Source organism: Polyodon spathula, unplaced genomic scaffold (genome assembly GCF_017654505.1).
Source record: "Polyodon spathula isolate WHYD16114869_AA unplaced genomic scaffold, ASM1765450v1 scaffolds_764, whole genome shotgun sequence".
Classification (NCBI taxonomy): domain Eukaryota; kingdom Metazoa; phylum Chordata; class Actinopteri; order Acipenseriformes; family Polyodontidae; genus Polyodon; species Polyodon spathula.
Genome location: NW_024472252.1, coordinates 1,378,829 through 1,398,699, shown reverse-complemented (window position 1 = coordinate 1,398,699; position 19,871 = coordinate 1,378,829). Strand labels below are relative to the sequence as shown.

General features: G+C 46.4%; 1 protein-coding gene across 3 annotated transcripts in view; it reads left to right on the top strand.

Annotated features, from left to right (window-relative positions):
- smg6 (SMG6 nonsense mediated mRNA decay factor) overlaps positions 1-19,871 on the top strand; it is a 63,858-nt gene that overhangs the window by 14,315 nt on the left and 29,672 nt on the right. For all 3 annotated transcript variants that reach the window (XM_041241193.1, XM_041241194.1, XM_041241195.1), the window contains 2 exons: positions 5,288-5,349; positions 5,710-5,855. In XM_041241193.1, coding sequence (XP_041097127.1) covers positions 5,288-5,349; positions 5,710-5,855 — 208 coding nt within the window. The remainder of the gene's footprint in view (positions 1-5,287; positions 5,350-5,709; positions 5,856-19,871) is intronic.

Below are 19,871 nucleotides of genomic sequence, written 5' to 3'. Positions count from 1 at the left end.
TCTTTTCATTCCTGGATATGCGTTTTAGAATAGAATTACTGCTCTGCTGTTTTGAGTTCTCTTTCCCAGGCTTGTATGTGTGCAGGTCTGCGGTGCGGACAGAGTTAGCAACCCTATTCACTGTACCTTTATGCCTGCAGAAACGTCCCGCCCGCTGGACTGTGTGCAGTCAGCAGGGTTTTGAATAGGACTGGGGAGTGAGTGACAGAGTCTCACCCGGGTGATGAAAATAAAGCGGCGATGTCGCAGCGTGGCGGTCGTGTGCAGATCAGAGCCCGCAGAAAAGCATTGCCATTGCACTAAGCCCTAAACAGACAACCGTTTCCTGAGGGGTAGAGCAAGACGGCCGTCCGCTTCGTACATATATATATATATATATATATATATATATATATATATATATATATATATATATATATATATATAGATGTGAGAGAGAGTGTTCTTTTTTAGGGGTTAAGTTTGATCCCTTTTGCTTCATTTAGATTAGCGTGTGTTTGAAGAAATGGCAGAAGCAACTTATGGTTCTCAAACTGGGGTCAGGGCCACGGCAGTTCGAATCCCGGTCACCGGCTTAGCTTTGAAAAGTGCTCGGTCAACAAATAATTTGAGGACTTCTGTCCTAAGCGAAGGATCACATGTGTTTTCCGAGGGCTCAGCCCAGTGGTTCCTGTTGTTCCCAAAACCTGCCTGTGAGGATTCCCTCAACAGGAACCTGCTGAGACCTCTGCAACTCGTCGCAGGAGATTCTGTCGCACCTTATTGATGTGTTTTGAAGAATCTTGGAGTAGAAGGAGTTGCCTGTCATCCTGTATTCAAGTATGCCGCATGTCACCCTGATGTTTTTAAATCTATCTAGTGAACCGGTTATTTCAGTGTGACTGGTGGAAGTAGGATATGTTCATTCATTGCAGGAGTCTGATTGGCTTCTGTTGACATCAAGTAAATGGCCCCGAAGGCTATGAATACTTGTGGTTGCTAAAGACAAGTGGCTGGTGGGAATGGTTCAGATTGCATGCCTAAGAGATGCTGTTTGCTCTGGCGCAAACTCCACAGTCCTCCGGGGCTACAACTCTGTGCCTGAAGTGCGACGCTTTAGTTTCATGTGTGAAGCTGTTTGTTGTGTTTTCTGTTGTAGCCTTGCCAGTTGTTTTAGCGACTATTTTCAGCTACTTTGAGACAAAAAAATAAACCTGGAACCTATTTTGACAGAATATGCCTTGCCTCAGCCTGCTACTGCATTTATATCAGCGCCACTTTGCGGGGCTACTCTTGCTTTTAGCGTCTGGCAAACAAAAGCACAAGAGCAGGAAGACCAGAAGAAATCTTGAGAACAAGAACAATCTGACTGCCATTGCATAGCAGCTTGATCCAGTCCTGGTTTCACTGTGACTTTAGTAAGACTCACCTGAGCTTGCTACCGCTACGCTGTGGCTGATCAAACACATATTAAAACCTGGAATGGGTGAAACTGCTATGCAGTAGGAGTCTTATTTCCATCCCTGAAGAAAAGGAAGCCCGCTCTATCTAGCCTTGTCCCTTGTTGCCAACATACAGTATTTACTATGAAAAGCTTCTGCAACGTGTGAGCAAGCAAGAGGGGTTTTTTTGTATTGAGAGTTCAAAAGCCCTGCACTTTCGTAACTGCAGAGATATATCACTGTACGTCAGGAGATAAAAACAAAAAAGCATAATAACCTTCAAGTGACCCGGAGAACGCTTCTAGATGACTGTGCATCACAATTGCGTATTTCTTCTTTTTAACCCACTTGCACTGAGGCTGCTGTGCAGCAGCGAGGCCACAGCGTGTTGCTCCACTACCAGAGAGGCATTTCCCAGGACCGGACCCGTTCACAGTCCAAGCTGAAACTGCACGCTCGCTTACCATTCGGTCGTCGTAACAGCCTTCTGGGACACGCGAATCTGCGCGTGTTTCTTTTTAATGAGCAGTTTGAGGTGTTGGCTGAGTTTACTCTACCTTTGTAATCTGATCCCCAGATAAGCCGCCTCCAATTGTTATCTTTTCAGGTTTTTTAACTTATGTTTTTTTATTTTAACTGCTTTGAGGCAGCTCTCAGCTAGGGGTCTGAGCGGGCTGAATCCAGTTATTTGTGTCTCTGCCCTTCACGTGTTGCCGTAGTGCTGCGTGTTCCTGCGGTTGTTTTTGTGATCACTCAAACAAAAGCAGTGTTATTGAAAAGTTTTAGACCTTTTGATATTCAGATTTCTTAATTGGCTAGATCTGAAATTATCTTCAAGCATCATCGCATGTAGTGTATTGAATTTCAAGGCTTTCATAGCCCACCCTCCCAGTAAAGTAGTGAATTCACTATACTTTCTATAATTTGCTCAGGCACTTCCCTATACTAGACTTGAAGTAGTTGACTCTGAGACCCTCCCCAGTACTGAGTTCTCTGTACTAATACTATACTGAATTTGCTGGCCCCTGTGTAACTAAGTTCAGTGTATGGAATCGGCTGGCTCTGTACGTTATTGAGTAGCTGGGTGATTCGCAGTGTTAATAACTGAGGTGTTTCTTTCATAGTTATCCTGTCAACCCTCAGAAGGGCCACCTCTTCTCTTCTCGCTCGAGCAGTCGTTTGTTAGCAGTTCTCATTTCTTTAGCTGAAGAGTGAGCGTAACGTTGGGTCCTTACAGAGGTGAGCTCGAAAGCAGCAGTGGTTCAAGGGTGCTACGTGACAGTGTGCCAGTGGCAGGTCTGTTGCTCGCTCTCGTCTGGAAACGGTGTGACGTGTTTTTTGGTTTTTTTTTCCGCTGTGGTTCACCACCGCTGTGCCTCAGAGCAGAAGGCCTGTGCCTTGCTGGGGTCTCCAGGTGGATCTGTGGACATGAGACTGTAAACAGGTGCGGTGACGTTGACAGCAGGGAGCAGTCACACATGGCAGCCAGGGTTTCAATCCTCCTGAAGGGGAGAGTCCTGAATGATTCCCAGCCTCTTACTTTCTTTAGGGAAGCTCAGAGTGGTCATTTGCAGTAAGTACTTTTCTGCAGATTAGCAGAGCACATGGATGTTGTTCTGAAAGTCCTGCAGCATGAAATGTTCTGCATTGCATATAGAGCACCTGGCAACTAAATCCGTGCTATCTTATTTATTTTTGAATGTATCTATCCTGTGTTCAGGCAAACTTGGTGTAGGAGTTGCTGCTGTATTCCAGTTGCCCAGACTAAATTGTCTAAAGAGGTAAGAGCCGTTGCAGTCATTGGCAGGATTGCCTGCAATGCAAAAAGAAACTGAATCCTTAGTAGCTGTTCACTAGATAGTGCCTCGCATGTCCTTTTTGTTTACAAAGCATCAGTCTGGTTTCTATTACAGTACGCAGCGTCTATAAAGAAACTCAGGGCTCTATTTCTGTACGAAGTCCTGGATGGTGACGTGCTGTTCTCAGCGTGTGATTACGGCGATTCACACACACGTACGTTTACCCAGTGAGTTTGCAGCACTGCTTCATAAGGTACTGTTGACCACACTGGGCCTGTGTGGTCAGTGAATAAGTGGCCATTAACAAAACGGCTACAACCGCACACTACAGCTGTTATTTTTAATATGAATTTTAAATTACCTGCGTATATGGCTAGCTGTAGTTAAGAAAATTAATTTCCGTGTTTGCACAAAGTACTAGAGGTATTGCGTTACCTGTCGCAGAACTATCAAAAGCCGTTTCAGCTGCATTTGATGTTTTACGGTTTTTCCGAGTACGTTTTCTGCTTATTTAGCTGTTATAGCAAGGTGTCTTTGAGTGGTGCAGAGATGAGATGACTTCAGAGTGGTGTAGAAAGTGGCAGAGCTCAGTTAATTGGAGTTGAATAAACACTGTGAGATGATTGAAGTTCCGGTTTGCAGCAGCACACTTTTGTTCTGGTGCCTGGGCGTGCTGCTCTTCATGAACTGTTCATGTTACACGAGTAGGTTATAAACCGCCAAGCGCCCTTTCTTTGATTAACGCGCCGAGATGTTTATTTGTACTGAAGTTTTGAAATGTTTTTCTTTCCCTTGCAAGAACATTTTGCTCTGTGAAGTGGATCACAGATGCCTCTATTTATCAAAGCTCTATACTCAAGTGGGCAGTTTGCACAATAAAACTGGCAATGCTACAAAGATGGGCCAGTGTTGCTTTTATTGATTTCATTTCTTTAATTGTTTTAAGGACAAGCCTCTTGCAAGTATGCCCAGGCCAAGGCACCTATCCAGAATGGAACTGCTGTACTAGCTTGTAATGCCTCTTACAGACTAGGAGGTTATAATGGTGTAGTCTTTAAACCTGCCCTTAACTGCTCTCCTTGTTAAATGTGTTTTTCAGGTGTGTTTATGGTAGGGTCTGTTTTATTATTTATAACAGCGGTTTCTACATTATCAGAAAGTACTTTTTCAGGAAATGGTTGCTGTATAGTCGGTTCAGAATGAAAGCATTGAAGGTCTTCCTGGTGTTCCACGTGTAGTCGTGATCTCGCACCAGCAGAGGGCAGAATGCGCCTTTCCAACTAAAAATTCCCATTTTTGGTTCCCACACCTCTCTCTCCCTGTGGAGTTCTGCAGAGGGCTCTTGAAGAGTGAGCTTTTATTGAATCTGAATATTTAACGCCAGATCCAGTGAGATTCAGCACCTCTGTTACAGGACTGTCCTGGTGCTCACATTTGTTTTTAAATGATGGATTTTCGAAGAGTAATTTATTAAATAACCCGGAATTTCGTTTATCTCAACCAGAATGTATTACATGCATTGATGTTATTAATAAGACTCCCATTGCATAGCAGTTTAATCCTGGCTTTTCTGTGAGTTTAATAAGACAGACCTAAGCTTGTACTGTAGCTAATCAAGCTCGTAGTAAAACCCGGAATGAGTTGCTATGCATTAGGAGTCTTATTTCCATCCCAGTAACCAGGACGTTGAGGTTAATAGCCTGCTGTTCCTTGATGGCTAAGCTCACTCCGCTACAGCAGCCCCTACTGGCCAGGCACCTGCTGAGCTCAAGCGGACACCTGCAGGGCTGGATCTGTCCTCCAGGGGGTGGTAGCTCACATTCACTGTGGTATACTGGGTGGAAAGAGGTGATTGGGATGGGAGGGACGCCCACTGACCTTTCAGTTCTACGGTGGGGATGCTAATTGGACCTCCTAAATTGGGGAGACAAAACAGAGCAAAATAATAAAAGAATAAAAAACGAATAATCTTGTGATCTGTGGCAGTCTGGCACACAAAGGGTGCAATATAATGTCCTCCCCTGTCGCTGGTTCACGCTGTCTCTCTGTCTCTCTCTCTGTCTGCAGCTCAATAAGCGTTTCATCCTGAGTTTCCTCCACGCTCACGGGAAGCTCTTCACAAAGATCGGGTAAGTGCTCCTCCGTCGACTCTGCTCTCGCTCCTGGTGACTGACGAGCGGACTCCTTCGTTTTGGATGGCAGGAATTGCATTTTTAAATATTCTCGTATGTAAGGGTTTGCACTGGAAGAACTGTGTGCTTACGTGTGGGCTTTATTTTATATACGTTGTTTGTAAGGAATCCCTGTGTGGTCTGCTAACCAAACGTACAATTGCTAAAAAACTAAACCAAGTTATAGCAATCACTTTAAACATAATAATAATAATAATAATAATAATAATAAATTAAAAAAAAAACAATGCTGGGTTGAGCACCAGAATTGCCTTTTTCTTTCTGTTTCGTAATCTTTTCTTATTTTCCGTCGGGCAGGATGGAGACGTTCCCAGTGGTGGCGGCTCGGGTCCTTCAGGAGTTCCGCGCCCTCCTGCAGCACAGCCCCTCCCTCATCGGGAACACGCGCATGCTGCAGCTCATCACCATCAACATGTTCGCAGTGCACAGCGCGCACAGCAGGGGTGAGTGAACACACAGGGGCGCCCCAGTGCGGGGCTCGGCTGCCGTGCCATTCCAGCTCAAGTGGGTGCGCTTGCGTCAGCGTTTTATTTTATTTTCCGAAAGCCTTTGCAGGTTGAAAATGATACTGATGTTTCTGTGTCTAGATCCCCCCCCCCACCCCCACACCACACACAGTCAGACAGGCACGTATGGTGAAAAGGAGGTAAAGGGTTATCGAAATCATCATTCTTGCCACTTTCAGACACTTTCACACATGGCGACACACATGTAACCCTAATGGGATCTCTGTACTTTTTATTTTGAGCTAATTTCACTTGGTACATTTGAAGTTGCTGGCTTGGCTGTTGAATGTTCTATGCTGTACGACGGGACCGATAGGGGTTACAGTACCAGCGCTGGCCCTGCATGTGCTGGACTGCGTGTCGTTTCTATAACAGGATCCCACAGCACGTCAGGTTTTTTGTAAGGCGTGAAGGGGCAGCTGAAGAGAGTTTTGTTTCATTGAAAAGGCACCAGTCTTCCTGTTCAGTGGGTCTGTCCGTGGTGACGGTTTGTGTGTTCTGTTGAGGTCACTGAACTTGCTCCCCTTTCAAACAAACGCTAGTTCAAGCTCAGGCTCTGTCTCATACCAGCCAGTCTCTGCTGCCCTGACCTGCATTTGACTCTTGTGGGGTTTTTTTTTTGGTTTTTATTTTTTTCAGTTTCTGAAAGTTTCTCCTTTTTTTTTTTTTAAGAAGTGAAACCTAGCTGTGGCCCAGCATGGCACCAGCACTTGATGATCTGTGGTGTCACACAAATACCAACCCCCCCCTGCCTTTCACTCTCAGGAAGTGACAGAATAAAGCCATGGAACACTCACACACACAGAGCCAGGGCAGAGGTACTTTACTAAGAGTTTACAAAGTAAAGACCCTGCAAACGTTTCACTTTTCAAATCCAGCAGGAGTTAGAATACCCAATACAGCCGTCCGAAATCCCACGTCTCAAAGCATCTGTCAAGTAAGGAAGATATTGTAAATGACTTCTCGTGACTCTAATAAGCTTTCCAGTGCTTTCAGTTGGTGTAGTTTTATTTTATTGTTTTAAGTGCAGATAAAATTGATAGCAGATCGATTTCTGCGTCTGTTCACAGCTATCTTTTGTGTTTTTGTTCCTTAACTAACTTTATCAGTATTGAAAAAAAAAAAAAAAAATCAGAAATCCAAAAGTTGTGTGGGTGTGTGCTTTGCTGTGTCTGTTTAGTGTGCGTGCGTGCTTTGCCTGATGACTGGAAGGCAGCCTGGCAGTGGTGTGATCTCACTGCCTTCCTAGGCCCTGACTAATCCCCTCCCGACGCTCGCTGGGCTGTGGGAATGTCTTGACACCGTGTCATTGTGGTCTCGGGTCTGAGTGCTGGCAGGGGGCAGCGAGGGGGTGGTCAGACTGCCAGCTGGGCAGGAGAGGAGGCATGGGGACTGCTTACTGTAATGAAAACAGAGATCAGCCTCTGCTACTCAATCAGCTACTCTGCCTCCCTCCCAGTCTCTCCAGCTGCAACCACTAGAGCCACCCTCCCTCCCATTCCCTCATCTCTAAACAATAGGGCCGCACAAAACACCCAGTCACAAATTGAGATGGATTTAATGAAACCGAGTCAAAGAGACACATGTTTTGCTTGTCTACTTTATAGTTTCACTGCCAGCCTCCCTCTTAAGTCCCAGAACTGTGTTGTTTTTTAAAAAAAAAAAAAAGAAAGAAAAGAAGATATTGCTTGGGGATGTGAACATAACTTGGAAACCGCAGTTCTTAGTCGCTTCTTGGTTTGACGAGTATGGTAACAGTTGATTGTTCGAGCAGTTTTGCCAGGTCATTTTGAGAGCCCTGTTCCTGGTCTCTCTCTCAATACTGCACTTCCTCTTCATAAGTTGTTGTGCCACAGCATCTCGTTCCCAGGCTTCTCGTCTGTTTGTCCTTTTCAAGATTTATTTCTCTCTCCTAGTTCTTTCATTCTCTGGTTTCTTTTTTTCTTTCTTTAGTTTTTCTATTTTTTTCCATATTTTTTCTTTCTATCCTTTCTTCAGTTTTTTTTTTCTTTTCTTCTGTGTGTCTTGTTATTGGGATCCTTTCTCTTAACGTGGTAGCTGTGAGTTAGAGAGTTGACCCTGTCAGCATAGTGTGTGTGTCTGGACTGGGCACTGTGTGATGCTTATAGCTTTTCCAGCACAGTCACTGATTTTATGATTGAGGATGGATTAATCTTGCAACGAGGCAGCTGTCCTTGTGTGAGCTGTTGAAATTGGCTGGAAGCTGCAGCATGTGTGCCAGACTGTACGGTACAGAGGGAAGGTGGGGTAGGGTCTTGCTCAGAGCAGCCGCAGGAGACTGAGGCAGAGCGAGACCTGCAACTGGCAGTAGACATTGTGGATGAAATAAAACTTATTTTTTGTTGTTTGGGAGAAAAGAAATGAGCTGTTTTGACCAGCAGCCAGCTGGGTTTAGACTAAGCTTGGGTGGTGACTGGCCTTGGGGAGAGACAGCGACAGGCAATCCAACTCATCTGGTGAACTTTTAAAAAGAAGGCTTGTTGTTTTTTAAAAAAAAAAAAAAACAAGAAACAAACAGACTAGGGGGCAGTGGCTGGAGCCGCTCGCTTCTGAGAAAATGACACCTCTTAAGGAAAATATTATTTAATTAAAAAAAAAAAAAAAGTTTCCTGCCCCATAACATTTTATGGAATTTGCCATCGTTCGGAGTCGTTCCCATCTCAATTCATCGAATATTGCGTTCTGGTGCTTTAACTAGCATGAGCTGCTCTTCAGCTCTAGTTGTCTGCCAGTGTGCTGGATTAGCCATTCTCAACGGCATCCTGCAGATTTGGTAATAAGACTCCTATTGCAGAGCAGTTTCACCCGTTCCAGGTTTTACTACGAGCTCGATTAGCCCCGGTGTGTAGACAGCAAGCTCAGTTATGTCTCGTAGTGAAGCCAGGCGTGGATCAAACCGCTGTGCACTAGCTCAGGTGTGTCTTGTTAAACTAGTAGTAAAACGAGGAATGGATCAAACTGCTATGCAATGGGAGTCTTATTTCTATTAAGTAAGCAAGGAAATCTAATCTGCAGCTTTTAAAAAAACAAAAAACAAACTCAAAGTTAAAAATAAATAAATACATTTTGAAACATTTTATCGCCTCAAAAGCGTCGCTAGATACCAGACACTAAAAACCAATCCCAGTACATCTGGAGTTGCTGCGAGTGAGCTGTACTGAGCAGTCAGTCTCGCATGATCAGATGCCCTGGGAACTTCTTCTTTCCCTTGCAGTGGAGCTTCCTCCTTGATGCCCCCCTCGCTACCCCCATTTCCTCCCAGTGTGGCCGTGCTTTACAGCCCATCTGTGCCCAATTTAGGAAAGCGTGGCCGCCTTGTTTTTTTCAATAATTTCTTTGATTCCTGGGATGAGAACCATCACAGGCGCGCACGCATTTTTATCGTATTATTCTATAAAGCTTCCTATAAATCATGGGTTATTAATCGCCCCCAGACGGGGGAACGCCAGCCCCTGCAAAACGCGGACCAGATGCAGAGGAAGTCAGATGGCAGCAGAGGGCACCCTAGAGACCCTCTCTCTCTCTCTCTCTCTCTCTCTCTCTCTCTCTCTCTCTCTCTCTCTCTCTCCCCTTCTCCCTTCTATCAAAAACACACAGAGAAAAACAAACCTCTCGCAAAAGTAGTTCTGTGTGGGATTGAGGTTAAACCTTCACGCTTAAAGAACTGGAGTCTTAAATTCCTCGTTTTACAATCAGGCCTAGCTGGCACATCTGGTAGGTCTTTTACAAAACGCAGCTTTACAATCTCCTATTGGTTGATCAAATACCAGACTCTCTGGTTACCAAAGATCTCCTGCACACTTGTCTCAAAACTGACCATTTTGAGAGATGTTGCAAACTGGCTTTGGTGGGTGACGGGGAAGCTGATTACAGCGGAGGACTGGGAGAGAGGGAAGCAGTGTGGCACTTGGATCGTTGACTGACAAGGTTTGTTGAGCCCGTCCCATCCCACCTGTACAGACGTAGAGTCCTTGTATGTTCTGTAGAGACACAAACACAGGTCGCCTATATGGCTGCTCCATTCCTGAAGGCACTAAAATTCATTCTGAGAAAAGGAGAGCTTTGGCAGCTGGTTTTAGAGAGTGCAGTGGTTTTTCATGTTGGGGTGGACAGGCTTTGCCAAGATAAACCCAAGCTGTACTTGCAGTGCTGCTGAGCAACACAGACACGGGTCTCTGCAGCACGCTCTCGTTAACTCCTTCCACCAACAGGCCACTGGTGAGAGAGGTCACTGCTTGAGAGAGGTTCAGAACTGGATACCAGGCAGACAGGCAGGCAGGGGTGTTGAGGTCAGGATTGAGGTGCGCAATCTCTTGCAGATCTGTGAAAGGGAGCTCCCTGGGTCCTGCCAGCCAGCAGCCACTGTACCTGACTGGAAATGGTGCCATAGTCCATCTCGCCTTTTCATGTGCATTTAAAAAGAACCTCTCTGTTGCAGCCTGTTAGCGTTGGGAAGACATCTAATTTCACTAAGAACGGCTTCTCCTGCAGCCTGATCAGAGGAAGACAGCGTAGGGGGAGGTGTCCTTCCAAAGACGTCACAAGTGACTGAATGGTTACCGTCAAAAGGAAGAGAGCACAGTGAGAACCAACGCTAGACAAATAAATACTTTCCCTTTTTTGGGGGGGGGGCGGGGGACTGGGGGAACGGACTTTGTCTCGACCGACAGCGTCCAGGCCTCATACTGAGTTCATTCATTTTGTTGTTAAGGGATTCAAGGGGCCATTGTAGATTGAATCCGTTCTGATTTCAGCGAAGAACAGGATTGGGATTGAGGAGCTGCGAGCTGCGGGGTGTTGCAGGAGTTTGGCACAGCACGCAGTGCGTTGCGTATTTTTTTTTTTCTTTTAAGAGTGAAGAATGTTGTTTTTCTGCTGACACCTTTATGGATGAACCCAGTCATACAGACACATGCTCTTGAAAGGACACCTGCACAGAGCAGCCCTGGCAAACTCTAATGAATGGTTGTACTTCTCCAAAGTATGTAAATATCTGTACCGTGAAAGAGAATGTTTTTTGGTTCTGAACTCTGAGCAGAGAGAGGGAAGGAGGGGGAGCGAGAGAGAGACTGAAGCTCCTTGCCATATATGGACCTAATTATGGGCTCGAACCCATTACAGAGTTCGACACTGCAGCCCAGCACTGTCTCTAACCACTGAGCTACTCAAACCCACTACCCTCCACACAGCAGCCCAGCACTGTCTCTAACCACTGAGCTACTCAAACCCACTACCCTCCACACAGCAGCCCAGCACTGTCTCTAACCACTGAGCTACTCAAACCCACTACCCTCCACACAGCAGCCCAGCACTGTCTCTAACCACTGAGCTACTCAAACCCACTACCCTCCACACAGCAGCCCAGCACTTTCTCTAACCACTGAGCTCCTCGCACCCACTGAAAGTGTAACATCGCTGGCTGCTTGTTCAGTTCATGAGCTTTGCTCCAGTGCCACTCTCTGTGCCCTCGCGGTGCCCCTCTAGAGTAGGAAATATGAGGGTGGTGGGTGGTTTTACTGCAAGGTTTCGTAAAGGAAGTGAACTCTTGACAGTTTCAGTTTGACGAAAGGAAACTCCTGGTGTCAGCTGGAATGAGGCTGACTGGCAATGCAGGACGGGGCCTTTTTCCAGGACGAGCTGAGCCCTGCTCGCCTTGTGTCTGAGACTGTGTGTGCAACGAAACAGCGTGTGCAGATAGACATCTTTATGCTTGAGTCTGTATGTGCGCGCGTCTCTTACGTTTGTGCAAACACAACAGGGATGGAAATAAGACTCCCATTGCATAGCAGTTTGAACCATTCCTGGTTTCACTATGAGTTTAACAAGACACACCTGAGCTTGTTACCTAATGAAGCGATATATAAACCTGGAATGGGTGAAACTGCTAGTCTTAATTCCATCCCTGCTGTCATCTGGAGAATCTTGAGGTGACAGTAGTCAAACAGTTGTTTATAAATAATGATGGACAGACAGACCAAGTGACCGACAGAATCATAGGCAGATAAACAGTGCTGCTACAGACTAAAGATGATCTGATTACAGCGTGCAATTTACAGCTGTCTGAGTGTGTGTTGTGTATAGATTTAGAGTTGTGTTTAGTAGGTTGCAGTGTCAGACAGATACAGCAGACCGATAGCCAGTGTCTATAAGTGTGATAAGTGAGTTAGTTGCTGGGTGAGACATCTGTATTCCAGCTCAGTGGGTGGGGGGGGGGGGAGGAGGGGAGAGGGAAGGGGGGGGGGGGGGGGGGGGGGGGGGGGGGGGGTTAAGGAGTCACAGAGAGTTTAACTCAGAGAGGGGGAGCAGGGAAGATAGTGGAGGTACTCCTCTGAGGCCGTCTGCTCCAGGGGGTTCGGCTGCCAGCCGCTGGTTAGCCAGCCAGCCCCCGCCCCCCCCTCTGGACCCTAGATGAGTGAGGAGCAGGGGGATTAATCTGCCTTCAAACTCTGGGCACAGCTCATTTCTCCTGGCTTCTGCAGCCGGCAGGATGTGGAATAGATGGCTTGGTTGGTATTTTTTATTTTTTTGTCTTGGCTGACTTTTTTACCTCTCGAAGAATTTGGAAAGGCCGTGAGATTTTTTTTTTTTTTTCTGATAGAAAAAAAACATACTCTTTTTTTTTTTTTTTTTTTTTGTGCTATACGGTTTTCAGCACACTGAGTACAGAGCTCTCTCTCTCGCTCTCTGTGCCTGCTGTGGCTTTGCAGTAATAGATTTCATATGTTGCAGCCGTTGACATCAGTATTAAACTATTTTACATGTGATCTGCTATATTTCCTGAGGAAATCTGTCAGATATTTATTGAGGGCTAATAAAATAAACCTCTGCTCGCTGCTCTGCACTCCTGAAGCACTTTAGGTAGTTTTCAATTTTTCATGTCCTTCCTTAGTTTCCTTCCATTCCACAATACTGTAACAGGGTCAGTTTCTAACAGTTTATATATTAAAATAAGTTCAAAGCTGCACCCCACCCTCAGTCCGTACCCATCTGTACCTTAACAAGAGTCCCTGCCTCTCCCTCAATCTGTACCCCGTTAACTCTTACCATATTTGCATTTCGACAAAACCCATCCACTGTAGATTGTGCCACACTGCTGTACTACACAGTAAAATACGTTTGGTTGTAAAGGTGAGGAAAGGACAGCTGTTGCGCTTTCGAAATAAACACATTAATGAATTGATTTCTTTAATACCTGCCAATTTTTATTTAATGAATTCTTCTTCAAGGTAATTACGAGTACAGTTATGAGCACGATTGGCTGCACAGGTGCACCACATGTACCTAGAGGGTAGATATGATTCGGATAGCTGTTGAAAGATACTTTAATTAAATAGGTCTGATATTTTGTACTTGTTAAGTTAGCAATTTAACTACAGGAAAAATGAGCTGCTGTATCGCACACTGAAGCAAGATACTGCAGATCCCTTCTTTGGTTTCCAAGATGTGATCCCTTTGTACTGTCTGTCAAAGGATTACCAGGAAGCAGAGAAGAAGGGTCTTTATTAATTGGTAACGTTTCAGGACAGTTGGGTGCTGAAGGGATAACGATGGTCAGCAATAGGGTGATGCTGTCGCCTCAATGCAGCGTCCAAACACGAATTCAAATCACAGGCGTTTATGACGCAACGTGGGTATGACACTTTGAACTTGTTAACCTTTTCGATTCGCCAGCCGACAGCAAGACAGAGAGAGACAGTATAGATGCGGCGTGTTTGCATGCGGGTGAAAGCAATGTGAATGTAAATGAACTGCGCTGAAAAGATTTTCTGAACATTAAGCAAGCAGCAGCAAAGTGTCTTTGGTTAAAACAGCTGATGTAAAATTGTACTGTGCCATGTAATTACTGGTGTTTTTTTTTTCCCCAGATGGGATGTAAACACACTTTAAACTTTGAGAAATGACAGCCGTGTAAAAGCATAGAGAGAGACACAGATGTTTTTTCAGTGGAGATGAGGTGGACCCTGTGTATTAATTTATTTACTGTGGTTCTAGTTGGGCTCCATCAGGAGATCGCAACTTTCTTCTTGCAGAGGTCTGTGCTCTTACTGTTTTAATGTAGGAAGGTAGAAACATTATTCTATGTAATTAGCGTGGTTCATATTTATTACAAATGTGGACACATCATATTTTGTGAATGTTGTTTTTCTTTTTCTCAAGTGAGCAGGGTCTGTTTGGAGTAGGGTGGTAAGGAAACAATTACAAGTTGGCGGTTTACTTTTATGATTCTTTTTGTTATGTTTGAAATAAATACTTCACAACCCCTAAGACTAGCCCAGTACACCAGATAGACAAACAAACACAATCTAAAACAGCAGCCCCAATAACAGAAGCTATCTGCGTTCACAACAGGGACCATAAGTAATAGAATATGCAGGGATTGAAGTAAGACTCCTATTGCATAGCAGGTACACCCATTCCGGGTTTTACTACAAGCTTGATTAGATAGCAAGCTCAGGTTTGTCTTATTAAACTCACAGTAAAACCAGGAATGGATCAGACTGCTGTGCAATGGGGATCTTATTTCCATCCCTGATTACAGGTAATGCTACTTCTGCACCCGAGTTCTGGGCTGTTTAAGAAATTCCGGAACCGCTTGGCTGAATTTGATTTGGCTTTGAGAAAGCAGTATGAGGGTTAAATTACTGAACTGACAGACGCGCTCCCGAGCGGTGCATCCGGTGAAGGCGCTCCGCGTGGGGTGCAGGATGCGCCCTATAGCCTGCACGTCGCCGGTTCGAGTCCAGGCTGTTCCATTGCCGAACCGTGTAAAGAAGCGGTCGGCTGACAGCACACGCCTCGGAGGACAGCGTGCGTTCGCCTTCGCCGCTCCCGAGTCCGCGCAGGGGTGGTAGCGGTGAGCCGAGCTTAAATAATAACTGGATATTCTAAATTGGAAGAAAATAATAAAAAAAAAAAAAATCTATTAAAAAAATTGGCGACTACTAAATAAAAAAAAATGACTGAACTGATTAGTCATGAAAGCAATGGGAGGAAGTCTGAGAGAGAGAGTTATAGAGTGCCTGGCTGGCACGTCTCTCCTCTCCAATATCAAAGACACTCATTCTCCCCAGTCCGAGTATCTGCAGGCTAACAGCCTGGTTCGTTTTTGTCAGCAGGTCCCTAATAAACAGCCTCACACGCGTGCTCCCATCTCGCTCAGGCGAGGGGCATGTTGTGAGCTGCCCCTCTGCGCTGGCTGCCAGTGACTGGGCCCACGAAGGGATTACAGCACCGAAAGAGCATTTAATCCTGGCGAATAACACAAGCAATTGAGGATGTGCTGCTTCTGCTCCTAAAGCTGCTCCTTCTGCTGCTGGCTGCAGCTTTTGTAAGGGAGCCAAGAAATCAAAAAATCAAATCAATTCAGAGTAACGCACACACTCTCAGACTCCTCGTCTCACTCAGATTTTCCTGCCTCTAGGTACCCAAGGGATCTGCACTGAGAGTTTCAAACTATTTATTAAAACTATTTGTGTAGTTACAATGAGCTGCTTCTCTCTCTCTCTCTCTCTCTCAGCAGAGCAGCTGTGGGAGGTGAGCGGCTATACTCGTTCAGTTATATATAGGTGTTTCTAAATGGGGGACATAGTATATGTAGTGGGAGAGAGAGACCTGGTGGAGTTGGTAACTGGCTGTCTTGCTCCCCGTGCTCCGTGTATGGGGTACAGCAGCTGAAGTGAGGCAGGCAAAGTGACTCTTTTACCGTTTGCGTGCCTTTTGTGCTGGGGGGCAATCTGAGTGCAAAGCTGAGCAGCACTAGGGCACAGTCACTGCTGTCTGCCCATTCTCCGCATTTCCTGCTCACGGCACACTTACATACAGTCTGATCAGGGGGTGAGTCGCTGTGTCAGGGGGGTTCGGAGGTGGCGCAGCGGGTTAAGCGTGTTGATGTAGCGCACCAGCTTTTCGCCTCTGGAGGCCTGGGATCAATCAAGCCAAATGAGGTATGTGGTCTGGGCTTGGCACTCGGTGGACAGTCGTGTAATCCACACCATAAAACACATGCCACGACAGTCAGAATAATTTACACAGTGATCTGACATTTTCTAAGAAGAAGAAAAACAAAGAAATAAGTTAATTGTTGTTACCAGAGCCCTAGATACTCTCACTGTATACTAGAGGTGACCAGTCACGGTCATGGAGGGCTGTGCCACTCCAGGTTTAACAGGTAAAATGAGATCAGGAACTGGGTGGAGTTCAAGTAAACAATTTAGAACAGGGTTGGAACAAAGACCAGGAGTGGAACAGCCAACGTTGGACACCCCTGCTCTGTACCAGTGGCTCCCAGCTCCGCAATTCCAGGTCTGTTCCAGTCCAGGGATTTGTTCTAACCCTTATGTAATTTGAAACCTGGTTCAATGAACTAATCAGGAACCTGGTTGGAAAGAAAACGATCCGGAGTGGCAGAGTTTCAGAGGGCCGTTGTGTGAGTGGGCTGCAGTAGGCAAGCAGTGAAACTTGTCACTTGTGAAACCTCCAGGGTGTTTATTGTTGTTGCTGTAGCTGTGTGCCGGCCAGTCGCGGTGCTGTTGTGTGCCTGCGCAGCAGTAGTTAACAATAGGCCAGTGGTTGTTGCAGAGTTCTATAGTGAAAGGGCTCCTCTGCTGACAGATGGATTGTGCTAATTAGACATCCATAACATCCTGCCACATGGCGGCCTTATCCCCAGCGTGCTTCCTGATCCCGCTCGCTGACGACAGTTGGTTTACTTTTTCCCTCACTTCAGTGTGGGTGCTGGGAGCCAGCCAAGATAAACAGTGTGCCTCACTGGGCACTCACTCACTCACTGAGCTCTCCCTCTCACACACACTCACTCACTCTCCCCTTTCACTTCAGTGTGGGTGCTGGGAGCCAGCCAAGATAAACAGTGTGCCTCACTGGGCACTCACTCACTCACTGAGCTCTCCCTCTCACACACACTCACTCACTCTCCCCTTTCACTTCAGTGTGGGTGCTGGGAGCCAGCCAAGATAAACAGTGTGCCTCACTGGGCACTCACTCACTCACTGAGCTCTCCCTCTCACACACACTCACTCACTCTCCCCTTTCACTTCAGTGTGGGTGCTGGGAGCCAGCCAAGATAAACAGTGTGCCTCACTGGGCACTCACTCACTCACTGAGCTCTCCCTCTCACACACACTCACTCACTCTCCCCTTTCACTTCAGTGTGGGTGCTGGGAGCCAGCCAAGATAAACAGTGTGCCTCACTGGGCACTCACTCACTCAGCTCTCCCTCTCACACACACTCACTCACTCTCCAGGAAAGTGAAGTGTCACACCACTCCCCTCGTCGGGTCTATTGGTCGCACACGGCGGGTCCCGTGAGTTGAGTGAGTGACTCTCCCTCTCACACTCTCACACACACTCACTCACTCTCCCCTTTCACTTCAGTGTGGGTGCAGGGAGCCAGCCAAGATAAACAGTGTGCCTCACTGGGCACTCACTCACTCACTGAGCTCTCCCTCTCACACACACTCACTCACTCTCCCCTTTCACTTCAGTGAGGGTGCTGGGAGCCAGCCAAGATAAACAGTGTGCCTCACTGGGCACTCACTCACTCACTGAGCTCTCCCTCTCACACACACTCACTCACTCTCCCCTTTCACTTCAGTGTGGGTGCAGGGAGCCAGCCAAGATAAACAGTGTGCCTCACTGGGCACTCACTCACTCACTGAGCTCTCCCTCTCACACACACTCACTCACTCTCCCCTTTCACTTCAGTGTGGGTGCTGGGAGCCAGCCAAGATAAACAGTGTGCCTCACTGGGCACTCACTCACTCACTGAGCTCTCCCTCTCACACACACTCACTCACTCTCCCCTTTCACTTCAGTGTGGGTGCAGATAAACAGTGGTGCTGGGAGCCAGCCAAGATAAACAGTGTGCCTCACTGGGCACTCACTCACTCACTGAGCTCTCCCTCTCACACACACTCACTCACTCTCCCCTTTCACTTCAGTGTGGGTGCTGGGAGCCAGCCAAGATAAACAGTGTGCCTCACTGGGCACTCACTCACTCACTGAGCTCTCCCTCTCACACACACTCACTCACTCTCCCCTTTCACTTCAGTGTGGGTGCAGGGAGCCAGCCAAGATAAACAGTGTGCCTCACTGGGCACTCACTCACTCACTGAGCTCTCCCTCTCACACACACTCACTCACTCTCCCCTTTCACTTCAGTGTGGGTGCAGGGAGCCAGCCAAGATAAACAGTGTGCCTCACTGGGCACTCACTCACTCACTGAGCTCTCCCTCTCACACACACTCACTCACTCTCCCCTTTCACTTCAGTGTGGGTGCTGGGAGCCAGCCAAGATAAACAGTGTGCCTCACTGGGCACTCACTCACTCACTGAGCTCTCCCTCTCACACACACTCACTCACTCTCCCCTTTCACTTCAGTGTGGGTGCTGGGAGCCAGCCAAGATAAACAGTGTGCCTCACTGGGCACTCACTCACTCACTGAGCTCTCCCTCTCACACACACTCACTCACTCTCCCCTTTCAGGTGCAGGGAGCCAGCCAAGACAAGCAGTGTGCCTCTTACTCTCTCTCTCTCTCTCTCTCTCTCCCTCTCGCTCTCTCTTTTTGTCTGTACCCCTCTTTCTCTACCTCACTTCTTTCCTCTCTCTTCTTGCATCACCGTGTTATCGTTGCAGTTCAAACCTTTTCTTGTTTGTGGTGTTCAACATTCAAAAAGTTGTTTTCAGCAAAAGGTGGTTCTTTTTTGTTTTTGTTTTTAATTGTGCAGTGCGGACTGGGAGGCTGGTACTCAAAAGAGTTTGAAGCCTTCCTCCCCACCCTGGCACTAACCTCGTTGTGGGGGTATGGTTTTCCTGCGCGAGTTACTCCACCCCTGCGCAGCTATCCATCAGAGGGTAGCACCTTGCACCACACACCCAGCCCCTTTGATGTACTCTCGGGGTGTGCCCTGCCCTGCGCCACACAGCGCTTTGTTCTGTGCCAACACAGCTGTGAGCAAACACTGTGCCTTTTTTTTAATAAAAAATGAAAAAGAACATTCACAGCAAACTCGTTTCTTACTGTACGCTTGTTTCCTTGTGTGGTCTTCTTCGTCTTTTGCAGTTTTTCTTTTAAAATGAAACCACGTGATTAAGATTTGGTCGCTATTGAGACGATACAGTTCTGTTGCAGTTAGATAGGGCAGTTTTGAGTTTGATCGGGGGAATAGAGTTGTAATTGGTTGTTTTATTTTTAAGTCATTTTTTTTTTTTTTTTTTTTTTTTTAATTCTACACCACTGCATAGGGCCTGTTGTTCAAATTAACCCTTTAAATGTGTTCTCTGTTCAATAATAATTATAATAAACCGAATTTTGAAAAGTTTATGCTATAAACATCTAATCACTTAATGTCTTAACCTATAAAAATGAAGTTTACTTTTCCCTTCTGCTCTCAGTGTGTGTGCTGTGACAGCACCTGGCTTGTTCTCAGATTGGTGGAAGCCTGTTTCATTGAGCCTCTCTCCTCCTCCTCCTCCCTACGTCTGCTTTAACAAGAGTATGAGTTGTAAACGCAGTGAGCGCGTGGCTGGCACCGGGTCTGTCTCTGTGCTGTAGCAGCGCTCATCTGAGATGTAAATCCAACATGATTAGTCGGGCGCTGAGACTACTAGACATGCAGATTAAGGGGCATTTTGTCAGACGCGAAGCCAGCTTCACTTTCACAGCATCGGTGAAAGCACCGGTTTTCAACTGCAAAGCAGAGAGTGAGTTCAGTAAAAAGCAGCTGTTTGATTAACAAGCAGAACAGTAATACAGACTGTTAATCATGAGGGGATTTTCAAATAGTAATAATAACAATGAGACTCCTGTTGCAGAGCAGCTTGATCCCTTCTAGGATTTCCAGGGTTTACTGTGAGATGAATTGGCCACAACGTATAGGCAGCAGGGTGAGCGTTTCATTCTGGAACGATGCAA